At 44.8% G+C, this 26,379-nt stretch overlaps 1 protein-coding gene across 2 annotated transcripts in view; it reads left to right on the top strand.

The window, feature by feature from the left end:
• Window positions 1–26,379, top strand: part of ASCC1 (activating signal cointegrator 1 complex subunit 1) — a 393,777-nt gene that overhangs the window by 29,222 nt on the left and 338,176 nt on the right. For both annotated transcript variants that reach the window (XM_073585802.1, XM_073585801.1), the window contains exon 5: window positions 1,569–1,747. In XM_073585802.1, coding sequence (XP_073441903.1) covers window positions 1,569–1,747 — 179 coding nt within the window. The remainder of the gene's footprint in view (window positions 1–1,568; window positions 1,748–26,379) is intronic.

The raw sequence follows: 26,379 nt of genomic DNA, 5'->3' as shown, positions 1-26,379 counted from the left end.
TCCGACCGCTCCCCCGCTGGTTATCGCTGATCGCACGAGAACGTCCTGGACCGTTTCTCATCGTCAGCTTCCTCCTGGGGCTTCCTGCTGTGGAGACGAGTGACGCGTGGACGCGAGGATGTCTGGATCGCCTTGTCTGACAGGTAAGTAGCGACCCCCGACCCCTGCTATGTCGCTGGTGAGAACTGCCTGTGTGGCAGCTCACTAGCGACCACTTAGAGATGCACCAGCGATCCTGACCGCGTCATATCGCTGGTCGGGATCGCTGGTACATCGCTAAGTGTGACAGTACCTTTATACTCAGTTGTGCTATGCAAATCCCCTCCTCGTAAATACCATAAAATCTTTTCCCCAATTGAGCACCCTATATGTTGAGCTCTTTCATTCTTGAACCAATGGCCATCAAGTGCCATACTCTCTGATCATATAGACAGGGTTTACATTTTGAAATATGGATCACAAACAGTGGAATGACTTCTCTGGTATACAGCGATTTTGGTGCCAGCAATGTCGGTTTTATATTAATTTTGTGGTGCTGATTAAGACCATGAGTTTGGTTTTGCCAGATTGGCTCTAGTTTCTGAGAGATTTAATAATTAATCAATTATAGTAGAATTCTGGCTTCAGAAGTCGCTTTTGAGTCATTGTAAGTCTACGAATTGAAATACAAAATAATTATATGGGATATTTCATTACCTAAGACACTGTTTGAGTCAAAAGACCAAAAGGGGAATGCATTATTTTCAAGGATGAATGATCTCAAAAACTAGAACCAATTCAACAAAAGTAATGGGATTTTTAATTTCGCACCCTCAAAGTTCCCTAAATCCATTCAAAAAACCTTGGTACCTGGCAACATTTTTTTTGTAGACCTGTGCTATTGATGCAGTGGGTAACATCCTTGACACTTTTGAATTTGAAGATTTTTTTGAATCAAGTTCATGACCTAAAGCTATTAGATCCTAGAGAAACAAGAACCAATAGGGTTTGACAGAGTCGTCCAGGGTCTTGTGTATGCGGCGGGTATTCTTGTAGCAGTCGTAGTAGTCGTTATAAAAATAACTGGCAGGAATAATATATAAATCAGTCACACATTGCTTCTAACATTGAGATTGTCATCTTCTAGATATCAAATCTTTGTAGTCTCCTGTGAAATTCATACTTTATAGCATAAATGCCAAAGCTTATCCATTTTTCCTCCTAATGTATGTACTAATGTACGGGTTACTCTGGAATCTCATCTTCCTAAACTTGCAGGATAGCCTCTGCTCACGTCTTTCTGTCCATCTCCTCTTCATCCTCTTCAACTACCTCTCCTTGCAAAAAAAAACACCTCTCCTCACAAACCAGCTTCAGTTTTCTCATATGCAGGTAAAGAAATGGCTCTTGTTTGGGATCCATAGGTGGTCTCCCCTCTTGGTCAGTAAGGCACACTAAGGGTGAACCATCCTGCATCTGCTCAAGTACATTGGATCCAAGGGAGTAAAAAGCTAAGATGTATATTGTAAAATATACTTTAAGGAAATGTATACTGGGCTGATATATTTTTCACATCTATTTTCTTTCAGTGATTAGTGGACAGAAACGCAATGGGGTTATTTCTGCAAGGACTCGCATTGAATTATTGGCAGAGACTTTCAGAAAGAAGCAGCCGTTCACCCACTTCTTGTCCTTTCCTCTCAACCATCCAGGGATCCAGGATAAGTTCTCGCAGTTTAGAGAAGAAGTTTTGTCAAAATGCTCCAAGGTAAGAAGTGGAATCATCTTTACTATTGCTTTACAGCTTAAATTATATTTGTCACCAGTTTCCCCAACAAACTATTGTGGGGGTTTCGGTTCTCTGGTCGTCGCTTGGAAACTCACAGGCACTCAGTTTTAATCAAAATAAAATAAAGTTTATTGTACTTTTCAGCTCCAAAATGGAAAACAGCTTTCTTCAGCACAAATTAATAACAAAACAGTCACTTGTTTGGGTAATACAAAACTAATCAAACGGTCTCACCAACTTGCTGTCACAAGCACTTCTCAGACTCTCCCATAGACTATCCACCATGAACGGTCTTTCTCCAGCCTCAGCACCACACAATCTGCTTAGCTAACCCAGCTGTCTGTTATTAGGCCTGTAAGACTCGGACTGGAGTATGGGAGCGACCTTTCCCACCTAGGCTCTTTTGGTAGCTCCTAAATCCAGGACCCAAAATCCAGTCAAAATAAAACAATGTTAGTAACTTACTGTTACTGGTGTATTTTCTTCAGGAACTTACATCACCGAAGCCAAGCCAGCCACCTCGGTGACACATACCTGCCATTTACGACCTTACCTCCTGCTTTCTTATGCTATGCACATTAATAAATTGATCTCTTAGACCTGATGAGGAGGGTGTACTTACCTTGAAAGTTCATATCTGAATGGTTTTGCAAATCATTTTTAAGGGGGTTGTCCTATATTCTTAAATGGGAAAAATTGCAAAGTTCTTGTGAAAACACCCAGTTTTGCCGCTTACCCCTGATTAAAAGTCTTCTCCATTCTCATAGGCATAGGGATTTTTAATTTTATAATGCATTTCTTTTTGCCCAGGATACTGGCCACTGCTGCAGCATAGAAGTGGCGGCTGGTTTTCCAAGTGAGGAGCACAGCACTTGGAAGGTCTTGGATCTGACCTGCTTCCGTGTCACTGCACTCCTCTGATGCTGTAGAGCAGTGTTTCTCAACTCCAGTCCTCAAGACCCACCAACAGGTCGAGTTTTCAGGATTTCCTTATTATTGCACAGGTGATAATTTCATCACCTGCTCAAGCATTAATAGCATCACCTGTGCAATACTAAGGAAATCCTGAAAACATGACCTGTTGGTGGGTCTTGAGGACTGGAGTTGAGAAACACTGCTGTAGAGGCTCAACCTGGCCGCAGGTCCTCAGTGTCAACTGTCAATCATAAGGAGTGCACATCCCTCCCCACCCCAGAAAGCAGGAAACGGGGAGGCTGAAGAACATGCGCCTGAAGAATGAAGATGGGAACAAACCTTTTAAGGTTTCACCTCATGCGCTCTCATGGCACTGCACGTTCATTGTGAGAAAAGAGCAATACAAATAGTTGTTCTTGTGTCTATAGATGGATTCTTAAAATTCTCATCTTATTATCAGAATTATACCGTCATTCTGACGTGGATTTTCCCAGTAAATACACCAATCTCATGACGTCTTAGAGATCTGTTTAATAATGTTTGCAGCATGCATTCAGAAGTCTGATGTCAGGTCCTCTTTATCCTCCATATCCACCTGTTGGCTTGTAGTTTTCTGGTGTCTCTTAGTGAGTACCTATCTCTGGCATGTGTCTGCCTATTATATTTAAGGAAAGAATAAGCAGTCACATGCTAAAAACTTTACTAAATAAACCTATTTAAAAATAATAAAAATATCTTTTCCTAAACTGCCTCAAAAAAACCCAAGTTTTACCAAAACTCTAGTCTGAGCTTCAGAGTTGTAGGATCCCAGCGTGCTGACTGATACCTTTTGTAATGCACTAACAGCACTTGTTTAGTCAGAAGAGCAAGATCTTGCGATAACCGGTGCCATCTGTGACTGGCTGCAGTGCTGATATTGAGCCTTGTGGACATGTGGCTACTGACTAGTGATGGATACTCTTTAGGGTGGCTATGAACATTGGGCTAATATCACACAAATCTGCTGACTGGGCCAAGTTCTCTGTACTAGTTGTTAGCGGGTGTTAGTTCGGCAGATGTTGGGGGGAGGTGGAATTGAGCTGGACTTTGAACTTTACATTTCTGACCCCTGGACATAACCCGCTTCCAGAGGTGGGTTACTCCCAAGGCAAAATGAGCAGTTGTAAGTACACTGTGCTCTATAATATGACAATTGCAATATATTAAGAGGATAAACACTTTGATGGGAGGAGGAGGGCTTCTTTAAAAGTTATTTTCAAAGGGAAAAAGTTATTCTTCACACTCCCCTACCGAACCAGCACCAGTTGTCTGTACTCACTATTGTGTGCTCCCCCCAGTCTTGGGGCACCAACATCTGGAGGGGGCGTCATGTTCAGAAACATGGGTTATTCTGCATGTGAAAACTGCAGCTGTAACGTGACCCCCCATCACATTTTTAGGCTCCGGAACTGGAAGAGAACCTTCAGAAGTGAGCATAGAGGGGTGGTTGGTGCCGGTTTGGTATGTGAGAATATCATTTTCTTTTACTAGCTTGGCCCGTGGAAAATTTTCGCACATTGGTCGTCGGGGGCGCAGGCAATTTCAGCAAAAGCAAGCTGGTCAAATGTAAATGTATTTCATGAGCTGATGAACACAGACAGGTATTTATATATGTAGATTGTTAATACAATAAATTGATTTGATAATTAGAGGCCAAAAAAATGTTTTCCATTTGAGGTGCCACCTGCAGGTCATTGTGTCTTTCTGCAGGTTTATGAAAATTAATGTTTAAACTGTATTTAGTGATAAAATCGTGAATGTGTGGTTTGTTTGACTGTTTTCTTGCTGAAGGGAGCAAGTTTACCTTTCAAATGGTGTATCATGTGTGCTTGTGGGGCGAAGTAATCAGCGAAAAAGCAGTGCATGTTTACAAATGTGTTGGTAGTGTGGTGCCACCTGCAGGTCATTTTTACTTACTGCAGGTTTATGAAAATTAATGTTTAAACTGTATTTTGTGATCGAAACGTGGATGTGTGGTTTGTTTGGCTATTTTCTTGCTGAAGGTGGCAAATTTACCTTCAAATGGTGTATCATTTGTGTGTGTGGGTGCAGTATGAATGGAGATACAAAGTGATCACCGAAAAACAGTATTTAAAAATAATAGAATAGATTACCACCTCATGGGACCAATGCAGATAACTTTTAAAGTAGGTAACACCCGTGTCACCTTCAAAAAAAAGTATTTTCACCTGCAGGTATGTTGTTAATCTACATGTAAATAGCATTTTACTGGAGCAGTGGCAAAAGGGAGAAAATAAGATTGTTTTCTCCCCACAGTTGCCCCTTTCCAGTCACTGGAGTATTAATAGTCTCTGCTCACTGTACAGTGAGCGCTCTGTAATCACTTCCCCTGCTCCTTAATTTGCAGCCCTCTCTGCAAACCCATGGTGTAGAGCGTCTGTTGATCAATATGACTGAGAGTGATTACAGCGGGGCTCACATTATACAGAGCGGTGACTGTAGCCGCTCCCCGCACCACTCCGATAACTGGAAGTGAGCAGCTGTGGGGAGAATATAACTTTATTTTCTCCCAGCAGCCCCTACTCCATGAGTTTGTATTCCATAGTTACGACCTCTAGCTGCTAACTAACTGTCACTATATGAGTGCTTGTAACCTTGGATACCCAATCTACTGCAGTGTCCTGCCAATGGGGTAAGTGGCATAGTGAATCAGAAGAACTATACCATATTTCTAATTGGAGGGATTTGCTAATTTTATTAATATTACATCTACTACATATTGAGATGGGAATACCCCTTTAACTATGTAAAGTATTTTGAGCGGCAGGCTTGCTTCCATTTTGTCATCCCTGTGCGCAAACCCTGGAATGGTCCTGTTCTTACATTACTGCAGAGGACTGCTATTGAGCCTCTTTTATCTTCCCATGCTATGAAAGACTTCTATGTGATTAATCTAATGTGAAATGATATTACTTGTTCTTCAGATTTATTGATTTTTTTAATGCAGAAAATATATCCTGTCCAGCCTGTGACCTTTCAGAGTGAGATTTATAAATGATTTGAAAAGATAAAATGTTTCAAAGAAGTTCACTTCTCAGCTCAAGGAACGATTCCTCATTTGCATTCTGATCCTTGCGCCTTTATTTAGATCAGCATTACATCTCCGACTTTCCAGTACTAGCCTGGCATCAGATACCCAGCCGTCAGCGAGCAGCCGTAATGTCACGCTAATGGAATACATGCATTACAACATCTTCTGTTCTCGGGGCCGGACGGCAATGTGTTGTACTAGAGAGGAAAATAATGCACTAGGAAGAAACAGATTCAAATGATATTTATTCAGGAAGCCATATGTCTCTGATCCTGCTTCGTGGGGGGAAATGGCAGATGGATACATGGGAGGGAACACGACGGAATCAATTTTGTAAAAAGCATAGAGCAGAAAAAAAAAAAATCATCTGCATCAATTTACATCCCCAGCATATGTCCAGAGCTCATTTATCTTTTCCTGGCAGACGATCAGGATGAAGTCTCCTCGGACCTTGCTTATTTATTTGGTTCACGGGAGAAGGCCAAGGAAATAAATACTAGATGTGTCTTAAGATACAGCCATGGCTGCGGTTCTGTGTGCAATGTGCCAATAAGTTTTGAAATGGTTTATACTGCTGGGCTGATTCATCCCAGTTCCCACTGGCTATCTCTGCTGGAGACCGGGGCTTTGGAGGAGCTGGACTGGTTTTATCTGTGCTATAAAATATTCAGTGGATGTTGAAGTGTGTGTTCACTGTCAGATAATTATGCATGGCCGCTTGGTGCTAGTCACTCATGGCGTATCCTAGAAGTGTCTCTCTATTGTACAAGCAGAAACTAAAGGTATGAATATATATATATATATATATATATATATATATATACAGTATATATACAGTATATATATAGATATAAAACTTGACAGGGCTTTGTATAAATCACTGGACTGCAAAATGTTCACTTGTTGCCTGGAACGGTTAGGCTAAGTTCACACTGGATGTTTTTGCTGCGTTTTTTTCATGCCTTTTTTATGGCAATTTTCAGCTGCATTTGACAGTGCCAGCCATGTCTATGAGATTTCTGAAATCTCATGCACACACATTGGTTTTTTTTTTGCCATCAGTATTTTGTGCTTTGCTTGTTTTTTTGGACATAGTGTATATATCACTTCTTTCAGCGTTTTTTCATCATTTTTCACCCATTGAATTGAATAGAAAGAAAACTCAAGAAAAAATGCAGCAAAACCTGCTTTTTGCCGCAGCTTCTTTCCTGCCTAGCATTCAGGTTTTGCTTCCGAAAAAAATGCAACAAAAACACCCAGTGTGAACTTAAGGCCCTTTTACATTTAGCGATGCACCAGCGATCCGACCAGCGATACGACCCGGTCAGGATCGCTGGTGCATCGCTAAATGATCGCTAGTGAGCTTTCACACAGAAAGATCTCACAGCGACGCAGCGGACGATACTCACCTTTCACACACAGCGATCCTGACGTCCTCCCGCCCGCGTCCAGCGTCGCTCGTCTCACACAGCTGGAAGCCCAGCAGGAAGCAGTCGACGAGAAATGGAGCCGCCCGATCTCGCGCGATCAGCGATGGACAGCGGGGAAGCTGGTCGGAGGTAAGTATCACACATAGCGATATCGCTAGCAATATCGCTATAACGTCACAAAACCGGTGACGTTTTAGCGATATTGCTAGCGATATCACTATGTGTAAAACCCCCTATAGCCTTAAAGGGGGCACCCAAGGATTTCACACCACAAGCTACTTATATGCACATATAGCCCGATCAAAGACAAGTCCAGCTATACCTATTCATCGCCGGTCCGCTCCTCCATTACTAAGAAATCAGAGTTTGAATTGATATGCAAAGTGATATGGTAGATCTGAAGCCTCTGTCATTCCATCTCTATTCCCTGCCCAGCACCGCCTCCTCCTGCTTGACTGACAGCCTCTGTGCTGTGTGTCTTCAGGCAAAGGAGCCATTTGTTAAACAGAATCTACTTAGCCAAGAGTCTTTGCCATGCACCACTGGTGGCTCCGTGCTAACTCGGTTAGACCCCCCACTAGGTCCAAAGCCAAAGAAAACCCAAAATTCCAAAGCACCAGAGAAATGAGGATAAACCCTACAGTAACCTTTATTCCAGTATTCCATCCTTAAAAAAATTGCATGGTGAAATACAATTGAGATAGACAAGTGAAGCAACGTTTCGGCCCAAAAGGGCCTTTTTCAAGTCAGAAGTACAATAAAAATTACAGCCATGAAGTGCAGAGTACTCAATTATTTTTTTTGTTAAACAGAATCTGTCAGGTTTTTGCTACGTAATCTGTGAGCAGCATGATGTAGGGGCTGAGAGCCTGATTCCAGTGATGTGTCACTTATTAGGCTGTGTGTTGCTGTTTGAATAAAATCAGTGTTTTATCAGCAGGAGATTATCAGTACATGACTAGATATATCGTACCTCTTAGTCAACTGCTATATGCAACCACGCCCTCACCACTAATTAGTAGCTTTTTATCAGGGTACAGTATACACAGAAATCTAACAATGAGTGGTGTGGGCAGTGCTATACACAGCTCAGCTTTCTGAGCACTGCTAGATCTACTGCAGAGAAACTGTGATTGTACCAAAATGACAGCGTGCAGACCAGTAAGTGACACATTGCTGAAATCAAGGTCTGAAACCCTACATCATACTGCTCAAATACCAGAGCAAAAACTTGGTGACAGATTCCCTCCAAGTAAGGGGAGAATGCCGTGAAAATCCCCATTTCTGTGTTGGATTGTATGCTTCTTATACAGGTTCTCTTGGAGTTCTACAACCACGGCATGCCCACTGGATATTTGCCTCACTCCCTGACCAACACCTCCTGCTACACTCCCCAACTGGAAGAGGAGATGTGGCATCAACCCTTAGCTGCTGCAGTCCGCCTGCATCTGATTATAGCTAGTCATTGCTGTTATTTGCTACATTATTGAATTGCAACTTATGTTTCTGTTTCAACATTCAGAAGCAACTGAAAGACTGGGAAAATAGTGGAGAATTAATGCTGCTGAAGATGTGGCACCTGTCTGTCAGAAGGAATCTCCAAGTGAAACTTCATGTGACTCCCAGAGTGACCCCCAGAAAGTCCTCCTGGATGTCTACCAATGTAAACCAAAATAGGGTGCACCTCCATTCATTAGCAAATAGGCTACAGGTGAATAACAGGGTGCAACACCCTGTATAGAGCAAGACTTTGTACTTCCTCTGATGAAGCTGCCTTGAGCAGCGATACACGTCGGGTTCTCCCACACCCCACTTCCATGAGGACTTTTTGCCCATTTTGGCTTGCTGTATGAGTTCCTTTTGAGCCGGTCAGGTAGTCATGCTTATTTACATTTTTTCTTAATCTCCTGCACTTTACCTCTCAGCAAGGTGTTATTCTCCTCCACCTATCTACCTGTATATCACCTCCTGCATTTTCACCTTGCTTTTCAGGTTGTGCATTTCATACTATGCAATCTTTATTTCTAATGACCCTTTACATGGCTGGTGCCCTCTTCCCCTTCAGATCATCTCAGCTATGCTGATTGCTTTATACATGGGATATTTATTCCCCTACACACACGGCATACCACCATCTCTCGGTTAGGGGGACCCTTCCAGCCTTTGGTTGTTTTGTATGGATGTATTACATTCAGCTGGCTTATTATGTGTTGTTATTCATGTCTTTGCATCTTATATTTATAATTGTATGTACGGTATATGACTTCATTACATGTACTTTCGATACCCGGCCCATATGTAGATTAGTGGAGCTCCACATATTAGTCGTCCCATTTAGTTATTGTCTGGGGGTGCTGCTTATTCATCATGTTTTATACATGTTTTTGGATTGTTTTAGTGTATATCCAGGGTTTCTAATAAAAGTTACATATACGGTATATTTAATGTTCACTTTGCATCAGGTGTGCACACCATTTTTTGTTTGGTCTTTTTTCTCCTCAGCTGCTGGCTGTCTATCAATGACAGACGGCGCTAAAATCTAGAATTGCTGAGCTCAATGACAATATCTCTGTAACACAACACTCACAAAAAGTGAGAAAACGGGTGTCGGAGGCATAACAACAGAGAAGTTCCATGGGAGACCGCTTACCTCCTGTGGAATTAAACCCTTCTCTCATCCATCAAAAGTCAACTGGCTACTGTTCATGAGAGAATGGAGGACCTAGAAAATAGTCTCCAACGGCGTAATTGGCGATTTGTTGGACTTGGGCAGGTTAGTGAGAGGCATAGCTCTTTTTAGAGAATCTAGTGATATTCAACTATGGCTGGGATAGTTTCTTGGCTGTGTTCGCAGTATAGAGAGCACATTGTATCCTTATGCAGTTTTTCTTGCCCCAAGGGGCCCCATCTTCACACCTTCATTTCGAAATTCTACAAGGATGGAGACATCCTTCTCCTCTTGTCTCGGGAAAATTTGCCCCTATTCCGTTTGAGAATGCCTGGATCCTTGTATACCCAGACTTCGTGGTCAAAGAACCCAATTTACTTCTGTCAATAAACACCGATCCCTCACTGACCTGCCTCCTATTTTACATACTGCATATAATATGGTTTGAAAAAAAAATACAAAATTCACATTCAGCAGGCAGACGCCTGCGTTGTAGCATGAGCTCATCTATGATATCCATTTAATTATTTTATTTAGTAATATAAATTTCTGTAGAAAAAAAAATTCTTTTACAAAATGGCGCTGTCCGCACCTGCGATAATGGATCACTGATAGATGCTACTGTACAGGCTCTGCCAGTGCCATCTTGGTAAAGATTATTTTTTTCTCCTCTAGCAAAATGGCGCCAGCAGCATTTGCACAATAGCATCCATCGGATCACCGGCGCCATTTTGAGAAAGAAATTTTTTTTATCACTAAATAAAATAATTAAGTGGATGTTATAGGTGCGATCATGGTCTAGCACAGGCGGAAGTGTGGCCTTCACCAGGGTCACCAAACTACTTATGTCCAAATGTCCCATCACTTAGACACTGTTCACAGTCACCTGGTATGACCGAGGCCCCTCCCCAGGATGAGGAATAGCACTCCAGGCAGGGTAGTTGAAGTAGGAGCTGCGCTGGCCAATGCTGCAGTTGATGGGTTGAACCTTGCCCTCGGCATTGCAGACTCCGGGTTGTAAATAGCAATTTGTTGACTTCACATCTCCTAATGGATTATACTGGGACATTCACGAATTTTTTGGATATGCCATTTCCTGTGTTAACAGATAACTGAAATGCCCTTTGTAAAGTCACTTGGGGATTTTTTTCAATACTTTTGTGCCTGTAGAACAGAAAGGAGTTTCAGTCTGAAAGACACGTTTATTAGGTTCCAAAACTTTTTTTCCCACACTTGCAAAGTCCTTGATAAAAGGAAGCGTGACTATGCAGTGTGACCTATTTTCAAGGAAAAATAGACTTCAGTAGCTGCATCGTATTCATCAGTGTGGTCACCTGTATCAGTTAATATGCTGCACTTAGTTCATAAAGTTCTCCCAGAACCATTAGTGCAATCTTGCATTAACGATAGGTTTGATAACTAAATATAGTTAACTAGATTATGGCCCGATGCTATCGCATGGGGAGGATGCGATAGCATCACACCTCTTGCCATGTTAACCCTCAACACACACACCTCTCACCTTTCACCATCTCCACTCACGTCCACTCACTCTTTCACTCCACATACGACCCCTTCTCTCACTTCGTCTCTCATACTCACGCCGTCATCGCCGCTGCTCCACGATCCCCGACATCATCTTCCGCCGGCGCCATCCTGGATCCAGACGTTGTCCACACCGGCGACATGTTCTTGCGGCGACGCCATCTTGAGTATCGTGAAATCCCGCGATACTAAAGATGGCGTCGCCGGAAGAACATGTCGCCGGCGTGGACGACGTCGGGATCCAAAATGGCGTCGGCGAAATCTCACGAGTTTTCGCCGACGCCATTTTGGATCCCGACGTCGTGCTCGCTGGCGACATGTTCTTGCGGCGACGCCATCTTGAGTATCGCAGGATTTCGCCGATCCAAAATAGCGTCGCCGCAAGAACATGTGTGCCCAAACAGTAGATTTCCCCCACAAATAAAATATTAGCGAATTCAGGAGAAATGACACAACAAATTTTGGTGTCGATTTTTTCCTGTTACCCTTGTGAAAATGAAAAAGTTTGAGTCTAAATTAATTTTTTTGTGAAAAAAATGAAATGTTCATTTTTTCCTTCCGCATTGCTTCAGTTCCTGTGAAGCGCCTGAAGGGTGAATAAACTTCTTGAATGTGGTTTTGAGCACCTTGAGGGATGCAGTTTTAAAATGGTGTCACTTTTGGGTATTTTCTATCATATAGACCTCTCAAAGTCCCCTTCAAATGTGAGGTGGTTCTTAAAAAAATTGTTTTGTAAATTTTGTTGTAAAAATTAGAAATCGCTGGTCAACTTTTAACCCTGCTAACTTCCTTAAAAAAGAAAATTGTTTCAAAAATTGTGCTGATATAAAGTAGACATGTGGGAAATGTTATTTAGTAACTATTTTGTGTGACATGACTCTCTGACTTAAGGGCATAAAAATCAAAAGTTTGAAATTTGTGAAATTTTCAAACTTTTCGCCAAATTTAGTTTTTTTCTCAAATAAGCTCAAGTCATATTGAAGAAATTTTACCACTATCATAACAATGTACAATGTGTCACGGAAAAACTCACATAGTATCTGTTGAAGCGTCCCAGCGTTATTACCTCATAAAGTGACAGTGGTAAGAATTGTAAAATTTGGCTTGATCATTAAGGTCAAAATTGGAGCTCTCACTAAGGGGTTAAACAATTTGCAGCTTGCAGGTAGTGGTTTTCTGAAATTAGGAACTTCCCTTAGGCTATGTGCACACAGCATCTCTTAAGGCCCCGTCACACATAGCGACTCACCAGCGATCCCGACAACGATATCAGCGTGTCAGGATCGCTGGTGAATCGCTACATGATCGTTGGTGAGCTGTCAAACAGCTTCACCAGCGATCAGCACAGAGACGCCAAACGCGCAGCGTTGCTGTGTTCGTTAGTTACCAGCGCGCTGATGCAGGGAGCTGGTAACTAACGTAACGCACGTCCCTTGGATACCCAATGTGTACATTAGTTACCAGCGCGCTGATGCAGGGAGCTGGTAACTAACGTACACATCGGGTATCCAAGGGACGCACGTCCCTTAGATACCCGATGTGTACGTTAGTTACCAGCAGATCGCTGGTCTCCCGCCTGTCACACGCAGCGATGCGTGCTGGCCAGCGGGAGACCAGCGACCAAAGAAAAGTCCAGAGGTTTCCCAGAGCGATCAGCGATACCGGCAGGGGGGCCGATCGCTGATCGCTGTCACACACAGAGATCTCGCTGGTGAGATCGCTGTTGTCTCACAAAACTTGTGACTCAGCAGCGATCTCGCTAGCGAGATCGCTATGTGTGACGGGGCCTTTAGACACCAATGGATCAGCCAAGTTTTTTCAAGGCACAGCCACTTCAAGTAAAAGCCTGCCTGCTCTGCCGCCACCATCTTTGCTCTTTACTTTCGAACCAAGCTGCCCTAAGAATGAAAATGTTACTTCTTATAACCATTTCAAGGTTTTGCAAACTTAAAACAAGTGACATAAGACGGAACATGTGCAGAGCCAATGTCAGTTCAACATTGCTGTGCATTATGTTCACTTTTTGCATTTATTTTTCAGGTACTGTAGATTCCAGGCGCAATTCTGACTGAAAAAGAGGTTGTGTGCTCGTAGCCCTAAGTTTTCTCATTACGCTTTGTTTGTTTGTTCCCTCCATTTTACATCATTACATGTTTAAATTAGTTTCTGCACAAATAACAAAGCGATGGAGGTGACATATATGCTGGAAACCAATTGACACTTGCCTGGTTAATGAGACGACTCGCTTTTTGGCATCATATGCAGATTTTGCACACACATCGGAGAAGATTAATCAATACTAAGGCTGGATTTACACCTTGCAGTGTTAAATGACTGATGATTAAAATACCGATTGACCATCATTTATTAGCCTAGTTAGATAGGACGTTCACAATTATGATCAACAGAGAACGATCAGTAATAAATAGTTTTGTGCACATAGACTGTCATTCTTCTCGTCAGCACATGACTTGTTGAGAACGATGATTTTTTTAAACCCTTAATGACCACCAGTACGCCTTTTGACGGCAGCAGTTAAGGGTACTTATTCCTCAGCATGAATTTTTAGCAGTGCTGAGAAATAAGGTTATAGCGCCCCCCAGCTTCGGAAATTCTCCGGAGTCTAGGCTACCGGGGGTAGCTGAGACCCCAGAGAACATGATTAAGGTCGGTTTTTCATGATTCGGGTTGGTTTTTTACCGACCCCAGTGTTGCGATCACAGTTATTCACGGTACCTCCGGTGTCCCTGGACCCTCCTCCATCCCCTGGCCCTGTCCTCCGGCCGTCGGCATCTTCCGGGAAGAAAATGGCAGGCGCATGCGCAGTGCGCATGCCAAGATCTGCCGGCTGGCACCCGGCAACAATAGGAAATTTTTCCTATTGGTTCATTTTGATCACTGTGATAGACCCTATTACAGCGATCACAATAAAAAAAATAGTAAATCAAACACCCTTTATCACCCCCTTAGTTAGGTTAAAATAATAAAATAAGAAAAGTATTTATTTCCATTTTTCTGTTAGGGTTAGGGTTGGACTAGGGCTAAGGTTAGGGTTGGGGATAGGGTTAGGGTGGGGCTAGGGTTAGGGTTGGGGCTATGGTTGGGGTTAGGTTTGTGTCGGGGTTAGGGTTGTGATTAGGGTTATGGTTGTGGTTATGGTTGGGATTACTGTTAGGGTTGGGATTAGGGTTAGGGTTGTGGTTAGGGTTGGGATTAAGGTTAGGGGTGTGTTGGGGTTAAGGTTGGAGTTAGAATTGGGGATTCCATTGTTTAGATACATCAGGGGGTCTCCAAATGTGACATGTCACCCACCATTGATTCCAGCAAATTTTGCGTTCAAAAAGTTAAACGGTGCTCCCTCTCTTCTGAGCCCTGCCATGCTCCCAAACAGTGGTTTTCCCCCACACATGGGCTATCGGCGTACTCAGGAGAAATTGCACAACAAATTTTGTGGTCTATTTTCTCCTGATACTCTTAAAAATAATAAAATTGGTTCCAAAGTAAATTCATTGTGAAAAAAGTAAAATATTCATTTTTTCCTTCCACATTGCTTTAGTTCTCATGAAGCACCTGAAGGGTTAATAAATTTCTCAAATGTGGTTTTGCGCACCTTGAGGGGTGCAGTTTTTAGAATGGTGAAACTTTTGGGTATTTTCTGCTTTATTGACCCCCCAAACTCACTTCAAATGTGAGGTGGTCCCTAAACAATGGTTTTGTAAATTTTGTTGGAAAAATGAGAAATCGCTGGTCAACTTTTAACCCTTATAACATCCTAGCAAAAAAAAATGATGTTTCCAAAATTGTGCTGATGTAAAGTTGACATGTGGGAAATGTTATTTATTAACTATTTTGTGTGACACCACTCTCTGATGTAAGGGTACAAAAATTATAAGTTTGAAAATTGCTAAATTTTCAAAATTTTAGCCAAATTTCAGTTTTTTTCATAAATAAACTTAAATAAAGTTATATCAAAGAAATTTTACCACTAACATGAAGTACAATATGTCATGAAAAGAACATTCTCAGAATCAGTGGGATATGTTGAAGCGTTCCAGTGCTATAATGTCATAAAGTGACAGTGGTCAGAATTGTACAAATTTGCCTGGTCATTAAGTACCAAATTGGCTCTGTCACTAATGGATTAAAATGAGCTTATAATAAGTTCTCACTATGAACGAGCGAATTGTTCATTCGTCAGCTGATAGTCAATGTGTACTCGCTCATTCCTAAAAATCGTACACACTTAGAGCGCAGTCAGACAGCCATACAAGTGTGGACCACATTGCATGGACTTTGCCGGCTACTCAAAGCTGTCACCCTGGGGTTGGGAGAGCCGCCGGCCAGTCCATGCACTGCGGTCAGATTTATATGCCCGTCTGACTGTACTCTAAGACTGGACAATCATAAAATTCAGCAGATTTATCAAAGTGGTTTATGGTGTTTCATAATTCTGGTTCACCTTTAAACTAATTAAAGGGGGGAATTCATCAAGCACTTTACACCAGAAAACTAGTGCTATACAGTCTCACATTTTTGCGCAGTACGTTGTTGTGCATAACTTTGTGACTTCTCACGGTTTTTTTTGCACCAACAGCAGAAATGTGTTCTATTTTAAAATTGAAGAATATTTTCTGATTCTGACTTAGAGGCATCTTAAAAATAAGCTAAATTAGTTATCTCAATTCATGAGTCTCCTGTATATTACTGTGCTGTTTTGGATCAAGGCTGCGATATAAAATGCTACTCTTGATGAATTCCCCCATTAATTTACACCATCTAGTGTTTTAAGTTTACAATGTGCCAGAAATTTGCGCTACAATTTGGCGTTGATGTTAACCCAAAGTCCTTTTTATTCACATCATGCTCTTCTGTCACACAAGGCACAGAAAATGTCTAAATCTCATAATTTAATATGGTGCAAGTCATGAAGTCAATTTTTTTGTGCAAATTACACCAGCATTCTAGCACAATTAACTTGAGAAATATGCACTACTTGATATAAATAATGCTTTTTAGTGTTCTAAATGACAGAACAAAAATCATGTATTTTAAAAAAATGTATGTACTTGGGATACTTTTTGACCAATTGTTAAAGGTAACTTGTCAGCAATAAAAAATAGTAGTACCATAGGGGTAATCTGCAGTTAATTGCCTTTTTAAACATATTTAGCTTTTTAATTGGAAGTGTGGCTGCAGGGAGAAAATAAAGTTATATTCTCCCTACAGCTTCTCGCTTCCAGCCATCATGGCTGTGTGGCAGTGATTTGTCACGGGGTTACCACAACCGAGAGGAGCCAGAAGACCGCAGCGTATGATTGCTCCTACTCCTTCGCTGAAAAGAAGCACTTCACCTTTTTAAATAGTGTTAATTTCTTTTGGCAGTACAGGGGTTAATCGGCCAATCTGGGAGTCTGGGCTCTCAGCTGAGCACGATTAGCCAATCCTATCCCCTATATAATTTGGGTCCTGACTAAAACACATCGTCAGAGCTAGCTTATACTGCATGGCTTGGAGGATAGTTGTTAGTGGTTATATGAGAAGGAGTTTGGTGGATAAATGTGATAATTCCTTTTCCTTCTCCTACTTTGTTATTTACTCCATGTTCCACTACCTGGTGCATTCCTTTGTTATATGTGAGTGAATATTTGAATGCCTGCTATTTTCAGTTGCCCTTGTTTGTGTTGCCTTGTTCGTCAGGTTGGTGTACTGCGGTGCACAGCCGCTCCCCTCCTCCCTGGGTGGGGGATGGGAACAGACAGAGGGCGGATTCAGGAGATAAGGCAATGTACATGGCCTCGGCATCTTCACCATCAGAAGTAACCCGAGGAACAGGGTGAGCTATGGCCCCCCTATCGTAAGGGAAAGGGAAGGAGCCCCTGGTCCCGGGTTACCCGACAACCAAATCGTGACATGATCAGTCAGCATTCACTGCACAATAAGTCTGCTGATCTCACTCCTCCTGCTCCGTTATTGACTTTCTGCTGTGCAGCCTTGTAGCAGCGTGTCGGCGGAGCAGGCTATTAATCACGGAGCGGTGGGACTGATAGCTGTGTACTTAATGTGTGATGAGCGCTGGCTGTGCACAGCCCACCATGCAGCCCTGATGACCAGAAACGAGCAGCTGTAGGGAGAATATAATGTCATTTTAGACTGCTGTATATGTTCAAAATAGTATGCACCTGAATATTGCCTCTGTAGCTGGATGTAAATGCCATATCTTATTGATTACGGTAGAATTGCTGGCAGGAGTGGTCTGTTGGTCTGTGCTGGCAAAGATTAACGCTGTGCAGAATAGGCAGCTAGTTAGCAGCTCCCTGCCCATTAGATCTTAGGCACATTGGGTAACACCTTTAAACTTTTTGTCATGTAGCTGTAAAAATAAATTAACAGATAAAAATACTTTGTTATTTATATATATACTTTATATATATATATCTATAATATAACGCGCTAAGCGTCACTCTGTCCGAAGCCTTTATAGACTGCGCAAGCACAATGCGCCTGCGCAGTCTGACTCCAGACCGAATGAGGCATTTAGCGCTGAGGAGTGTGTATGGCGCCGGAAATGGCTGGATGCGTACACACTGCATACCGCTATCTCCGGTGCCATACTTACTTACCTGACAGGGAGGAGCGTTGCCGCGGTGCTTCTCTTCGGCCGTATACCGGGGCAGGAGTGCGGCCGGAATCGCGCATGCGCATAGCGCGATCCGGCGCCATTTTACTGAAGACACATTTGCAGTGTGTCTTCAGCAATGTGGCGCCGGACAGCACTATGGGCATGCACGTACTCTGGCGCCAGACTCCTCCCCCGGCCTCCAGCAGAACGTGACAGCGCTGGAACACAGGAAAGAAGGGTGAGTAATAATGTTTGTTTTTTTTGTATGTGTGTAGTTTAATAGGGGTGAGGGGGACCATGCATACCACGAAAGGGGAGTGAGGGGACCATACATATCAGGATAAGGGGGGTGAGGGGACCATGCATACCAAGATTAGGGGGTGAGGGGACCATGCATATCAGGAAAGGGGGGTGAGGGGACCATGCATGCCAGGAAAGAGGGGTGAGAGGACCATGCATACCAGTATAGGGGGTGAGGGGACCACGCATACCAGGAAAGGGGGGTGAGGGGACCACGCATGCCAGGAAACGGGGGTGAGGGGACCACACATACGAGGAAAGGGGGGTGAGGAGACCACGCATACCAGGAAAGGGGGTTAGAGGACCATGCATGCCAAGAAAGGGGGGTGAGGGGACCACGCATACCAGGATAGGGGGGTGAGGGGACCACGCATACCAGGAAAGGGGGGTGAGGGGACCATGCATACCAGGAAAGGGGGGTGAGGGGACCACGCATACCAAGAAAGGGGGGTGAGGGGACCACGCATACCAGGAAAGGGGGGTGAGAGGACCACGCATACCAGGAAAGGGGGGTGAGGGGACCACGCATACCAGGAAGGGGGGGTGAGGGGACCATGCATACCAGGAAAGGGGGGTGAGGGGACAACGCATACCAGGAAAGGGGGGTGAGGGGACCACGCATACCAGGAAAGGGGGGTGAGGGGACCACGCATACCGTGAAAGGGTGTGAGGGGACCGCACATACCACGAAAGGGGGAGAGGGGGCCACGCATACCACGAAAGGGTGGTGAGGGGACCACGCATACCACAAAAGAGGGGTGAGGGGGCCACGCATACCACAAAAGGGGGGTGAGGGGGCCACGCATACCACGAAAGGGGGGTGAGGGGACCATGCATACCAGGAAAGGGGTGTGAGGGGGACCATGTATACGAGGATTGAGGGGTGTGGGGTAGCATGTATACCAGGATAGGGTGAGAACACCATGCATACCAGGATAAGGGGGTGAGGGGACCATGCAAACTAGGATTGGGGGGTGAGAGGACCATTCATACCAGGATTGGGGGGTGAGGCGTAGCATGCATACTAGGATTGGGGGGTGAGGGGACCATGCATACCAGGATTGAGGGATGAGAGGACCATGCATACCAGGATAGGGGGGTGAGAGGACCATGCATACCAGGATGGGGTGTGAGAGGACCATGCATACCTGGATAAGGGGGGTGAGAGGACCATGCATACCATGATACGGGAGTGAGAGGACCATGCATACCAGGATAGAGGGGTGAGGGGACCATGCAAACCGGGATTGGGGCGTGAGGGGACCATGCATACCAGGATTAGGGGATGAGGGGTACCATGCATGCCAGGATAGGAGGGGGCAGCACACACCAGGATGGGAGACCATATACCAATAAAAATGCTTGCCATCCGGGCATAGAACGGGTTCATAGCTATATATATACATTGGTATTAATGAATATGTGTGAAAGCAGCTGCCCCCCTTATACTATTTTGGTCTGTGGATGCTGCTGAATCTCTTTCCTTTGAACTGCCATGTGTCTACACGCTTTGTATGCTGTTTATCTTTTGTATTCTAGCATTTGTGTGAAATTTTCGTGTTGCTTATTATTTTGGATGACATTTAATTCAGACCTGCCATAGCAACCATATGGCGCGTTTCCATTACATGAATACATGCAGATATGCTGAGGTGTAGATTTCTATTTTCAGACATTTATACTGTGCAGTCATCACTGAAAGACATTGAGATTGAGGTACAGGAGAATTTATAAGCGATATTTGCCACTGTCACACAGTATGGGCAGCCTTTTTATGGAAAGATTCCAGGTCATGTTTCATAAAATCCACAAGAGACGAGCGGATCGCTTTGTGTGACTCTAGTCCATAGTCCAAGTCAGTGCTCTCTGGAGCTGCGCAAATTTCCTGAGGTTCCAGGATCCCCGGCGAGTGATTAGCCGGCCTGGCGTGACATCATCAGAGCGCCGCACAGGTGACGGCTTCCAGCCTGGCTAATCGTAAGCCGAGCCTGGGATGTCGGAGGGTTAGGAAATTTGCACAGCTGTCCACGGTCAGAGACTACTGACCTGTCTCCGTATGCAGCTGATAATACGCCGACCTGCACTGACTGTTGACTAATATTGGTCTGAAAACAATACTTTTTTTATCAGATTACACTTTTCCGATTTATACGCATGTATGAGTGAGGCTTCAGGGAGATGTTTCAGATACTTCATTTTGGTTTCATAATTAGATTTGTCAGTAGTACTGAAATTATGTATTTGCTATTTTATTATTTTTTAGCTACCTATTTTCAAATTATTTTTCACATTCGACCACTTAGGGACAAAGCTGAGAAAAAGATGGATACAATAGAGTTGGTAACCTTCCTGTTAGGCACAGTCTCTTGTTAGTGCAGCTTTCCGCACACACTGAGCAGCACTTCTGTCCATACAATGGCTGCTGGCGGAGGATCATGTGACAAGACCTATCCAACAGCTTCCTCCAACTGTAAAGCTCTGCAGGGAAAGCTGCTTTTCTATTGGAGGAGGCTGGTGGACAGGTCTGGTCACATGTTCCTCCGTCAGCAGCCATTGTACAGACAGAAGTGCCGGTCACTTCTCTCAGCTGATTTATGACAACAGACTAAATTAAAGTTTAATGGCATGGAATAAAAAAAGCCTTTAAAAGCAAAACTGAAAAATCAGTAATGAAACCAAATTGTAAAAATGATTTTCGACCAAAATATATGCATTTTACAAAGAAAAATAATTGTTCACAAAGATGGCCAACCCCTATAAACATTTTAGGCATTATTATATAGAACCCAACTTGTATATAGTGTGAGGTAGCGCTGTCATTCAAGGTTGGGGGACACTCGCTTGGCAGCGAATAAGTCACATCCGGCACGGGTTTCCATAAAGCAGTATAATCCATGCGATTTATTTCAGCTTCATAAACCGTCACAGCAACAGAAAACAGCATACAGTCAGCATTGCGTCCATTACAGAGTTCAGCTCTGTTATCCTTGCATCACACAAATTATGCACTGTTCAATGTGCAGGCTTTCTAGCCACCAAGTTATCTTACCCACTTCAGGGTTGCCTCGTGCTGTTTCACCATGCTGCACGTTTATTCCCTCCAGGGAACTAACAGGCACACATCGCCATTACACACAGCGTCCAGACGTGCTGTTAGTGAGGAGATCCTTCTCCTCACGAGACCTTCCAAACTGGACCAATCAGGTCCCAGCATTCACCCCCTGTGACCAGACCTCAGGTACCTTATATGGTCCATAACCACACCCACAGGTGATCACATGACTTTGACCTCACACAAGGTCCTATTGCACACACAGCCACACACAGACTTCCCTGACACATTGTAACGGAACGTATTACTCAGCAGTACCTCTGCTGATCATTATGATCTTTCAGTATCCTACACCTATCAGGGTAATGGAAATGCTTATACTGCTGTCCTGGGACACCCACACAGCGCCTCCTAGCGGACACAGCGGTCACTGCACCACATACCTCCCCCCTATGTTCAAACCTGTGGGGTTGAACACACAGCATAACCCCTGGCTCTAGAGACTGGGCACGCACTACACCTTGCCCACCAGGTCGAGAGAACCGTCTCCATTTGTCATACGGCCTCATCTCTAGGTTAGGCCTCCCCCGCTCCCAGCGGTCATAATACCGGTCATTGTCTTTGACCCTCCCGTCACGGTTTGTCTGCGTCATCAGACACTGTCTAGTCTCCACCTGTCTGCAGTACGCTTCGTCACCTGATCTTTCGCTCACTGACCGTCTCTCTCGGTTGGTGCGGTCATAAGTCTTAGTAGAGCCTGCTGTCTGGTCTGAGTCTGACTCAGTCAGCGTCTCACAGGAACTATGGTCTTTCAACGTCATCCTGCCAGTCAAACTACCCCTTGCTGACACTCTTCTGCCATCTGCCCTGTCACTTCTTGGAGGAACCGTTCGGGTCCTTACATCTTGGGTTGGAGGCGGCCGCCACCTGGTGTTCTGTATTTCTTTATTTATTCGCCGACGGTCCAGCCTCCACTGCTCAATTTCTTGCAGGTACTCCACTCGATACTCCACGAGCATCCGAAAGTCTCTCAGGCTTTCCACGGAGCCAACCACCATGATTGAAATCCTATCCACTTCCCTGGATACCTGTTCATCATCAGGAGGGATCCTCACCCTCACCACACCGGAGATATTCACAAGGTCTTGCTTTACCTTCCCGGACCTTCCAATGATTCTCCCAGTCAGAGCTTTGGGTACCGGGACCACATCTTTCCTCAAACCCAACCGATCCATAGTCTCTCTTGCTATCTCTAGGCGTCGAGCAGCCTTCATATTACTCTGCCTAACCAATTGTTTGACACGTAGACACTGCAAATGGATCTCTTTCAGGACAGCTACTCGGTTTGGTGTATCTTCCCTGGCTGATAATATCACCAACTGCCGAGTCTCAGGTGCCCAGTGCACCTCACACGCTTTGACCGCCTCTTTGAAAGCCTCATGTACCCCTTCCTCCGCACAGGCTTCTTGCATGTCTTTGGGTACCTCGATCACAGATTTGAAGGTCAAGGTCTTGCTTTCTTCCTGGACAGAAGACTCTGGCTTTAGCACGGACACTTCCCTCACTACAGTTGACCCGAACGGGTGACTGTCTTCTTCGGCTCTTTGCTCACCAACTTCAGGAGATTTTATCTCTTCACGAGCCTTTGCCAAGATAGGTACCGGCAGTTCCGTCTTGTTATCACACGGACCCAGCTGCTGCACATCTCCGTCCAAGCTCTTCTCCCGCAGAAGACCTTCTACTACTCCTCTGAGTTCCTCAATCTCTTCCTTAAGGCTTTTGTTCACACTTTGCCAGGTGGACAGGTGACCTCTGAGCTCCAAGACTTCTTTCTCGAGCCTCTCCACCTTGTGCTCGGCCAATTGTCTCAAGATTCTCTCTTGTTTGACATGTTCTTCCACTGTCTCTTTTATTAGTTGTATCTCCTGATCTTGTTCTCTTTTGGCCAGCACCTGTCGCACCACTAATTCTTTAACGATATCGTCAAAGGGTACCACTGAGTCAGTCCTATCAGTCGAGTGAACCCCCCCCGGTTACCCTCTGACTGTGTTTCTATTCCAGTTATCCTCTCGATCAGGTTACCACCAGTCCTGTCACGAGTTTCAGTCAGCACAGCATTAGATTCTGTCCTAGTGGTGGCTACTGGCAACAACACGTCACAGTCACACCACACCATACGGTGAACCCCCAAGACACTCTCTATCCGTGTGTCAGCTCCGCTCTTTTTGTTTACCACACCATTTTCATTCACACTGTGGTACGCTTCAGGTGACGTCAGGTCAGTAAATTCGTCTGACGCAGTTCTTTCTCCGGTCGCCCTTACGTCTAGGCTGTCCACGTTAGGAGGCGTCAGCGTCTTAGTGTCTGCTAGCACTACCGTAGAAACGTCTCTATCCTCCTGCCCCACATCTTTAAACATGACAAAGTCCCGGCGCCTCTCAAAGGTATGCACTAAGTTTGGTGGCATACTACCACCTTGGCGCTCCCCCTTTGTCATCTCATTTAGGACTCTGTCCACCTTATAATTCACGATGACCCCGTGGAGGCAGCGAACTCTGACGTTTTTCTCGGTCAGAGTTAAAACGAGCGGAGTTCCTGTGAGAGTCACCTGACTCTTTGAGTCCAGCCTACCAGGGACTCCTTCCCGATGCAGCATCACGGTACACACCTGCGGCCCATCGTCACTATCCGGAAAGGATATCCCACATTCTGAACAAGTCATACACACACTGCGGTACTCCAGACATACCCACTGAGTCATCTAGTGCTGTCATTTCTTCAAACTTGGCCCTTTTCTGGACCACCACCCCACTTTGGGTTGCCGCCCCCTCCCGGGACCACCCCTTTTTGGGTTACCGCGCCAATTTGGGACTCCACCCCCTTTTGTGCTACTACCCCGATTTGGGTCACCGCCCCCTTTTGGGACTCCACCCCCTTTCGGGATCTCCCCATGTCTGTTATACCGGTCTTCTCAGACCACAGTTCACACAGTACAGTTTATGTCTTTTTTTTTTTTTTTTTCGATACCACACAAGTCTTTGTTGGCACCACCACAGCTCCTGCTGTCACCGATCACCGACACCACCGGCTGCAGTTCACACACACAGCGGCTGGAGTCCCTGCAGCTCCAGCTGCGCCGTCTTCGTGGACCCTCCGATCCACCGGAAGCCGCTTGTCCCCTTTGTAACCCCGCCGGGTTACCGGAAGCCGCTTGTCACCCTCGAAGATAAAAGAAACCACAAAAGCGCGCCCATAATAGGGCCTTACCAGTGCAGGTATAATGGGTATAACGAAATAATACAGGGTACTCACCCTTAATAGTTGTGTAAAGCCACAACTACTGTATCCGCTTAGAGATATGCAATAAAGCTGCAGCAGGATGGTGTAGACAGACAGCGTCTGCTACCAATGCTGAAAGAGGTGATCCCAAAAAAAAGAAAAACACCAGGTCCCTGTGCTGCGAGACCTTCGTGACCCCACTGAGCCACAGCAAGCACCTTCAGGTTTTGCAGAGGAAAAAAGGAAAAACACATGCACGAAAAAACTCCAAAAAACTCACGTATCCTGTCTGTGCGTTATTCAGGACGTACTGTCTCCGCCTGAGACCGTCCAACACACAGGGCGCACCGGGTGCTATTCAGGGAGCCGACCCTCCTCCCAGGGTCTCCCAACACACCGGCCTCACCAGGTCCAAGGTCATATCACATGTTCCAGGGATCCGATTCCTCTCCCAGAACCTCCCAACACTGACCCTCCAGGACCTTGCTCACTGATCCAGGTCAGTACAACAACGAACACCTGTCGTTACCTGTGTCGGCCACACAGGTCCTCGGGTACCTCTTATCCGTAGAGGCACCCTAGCAATCACCAGTCTCTTTCACTGAGCTGCTGTCAGTATACGGCTTTCACAACAGTCAGATCTCCTGGCTCAGCATTGCCAGCACTGCAACATGTGCTGTTGGAATCGCAGCCCTTAGCAGCAAAGTTTGGCTTTTTTTGGCAGTCCTTTTCCGTTGCCCCCAGCAACAAGGTTCCTATATTGCCCTTAGCAATTCTCCACCATTTGTGAGGTAGCGCTGTCATTCAAGGTTGGGGGACACTCGCTTGGCAGCGAATAAGTCACATCCGGCACGGGTTTCCATAAAGCAGTATAATCCATGCGGTTTATTTCAGCTTCATAAACCGTCACAGCAACAGAAAACAGCATACAGTCAGCATTGCGTCCATTACAGAGTTCAGCTCTGTTATCCTTGCATCACACAAATTATGCACTGTTCAATGTGCAGGCTTTCTAGCCACCAAGTTATCTTACCCACTTCAGGGTTGCCTCGTGCTGTTTCACCATGCTGCACGTTTATTCCCTCCAGGGAACTAACAGGCACACATCGCCATTACACACAGCGTCCAGACGTGCTGTTAGTGAGGAGATCCTTCTCCTCACGGGACCTTCCAAACTGGACCAATCAGGTCCCAGCATTCACCCCCTGTGACCAGACCTCAGGTACCTTATATGGTCCATAACCACACCCACAGGTGATCACATGACTTTGACCTCACACAAGGTCCTATTGCACACACAGCCACACACAGGCTTCCCTGACACATTGTAACGGAACGTACTACTCAGCAGTACCTCTGCTGATCATTATGATCTTTCAGTATCCTACACCTATCAGGGTAATGGAAATGCTTATACTGCTGTCCTGGGACACCCACACAGCGCCTCCTAGCGGACACAGCGGTCACTGCACCACAATAGCTTAAATTTTAATGGAATGAATATTTTTGCACAAAATGTGTATGTGTGTGTGTGTGTGTGTGTGTGTGTGTGTGTGTGTATATATATATATATACATATCTATATATTCACTTGCTTTTTAACTCCTTAGTGACATAGCCAATTTGCAGCTTAATGACCAGACCAATTTTTACAATTCTGACCACTCTCCCTTTATGAGGTGTGATGCAGTGACCGCTGTGACAGCTAAGGG

This window comes from Dendrobates tinctorius, unplaced genomic scaffold, assembly GCF_039654945.1.
Source record: "Dendrobates tinctorius isolate UK_male_01 unplaced genomic scaffold, ASM3965494v1 ptg000089l, whole genome shotgun sequence".
Lineage (NCBI taxonomy): Eukaryota > Metazoa > Chordata > Amphibia > Anura > Dendrobatidae > Dendrobates > Dendrobates tinctorius.
This window is presented reverse-complemented; position numbering and strand designations above follow the sequence as displayed.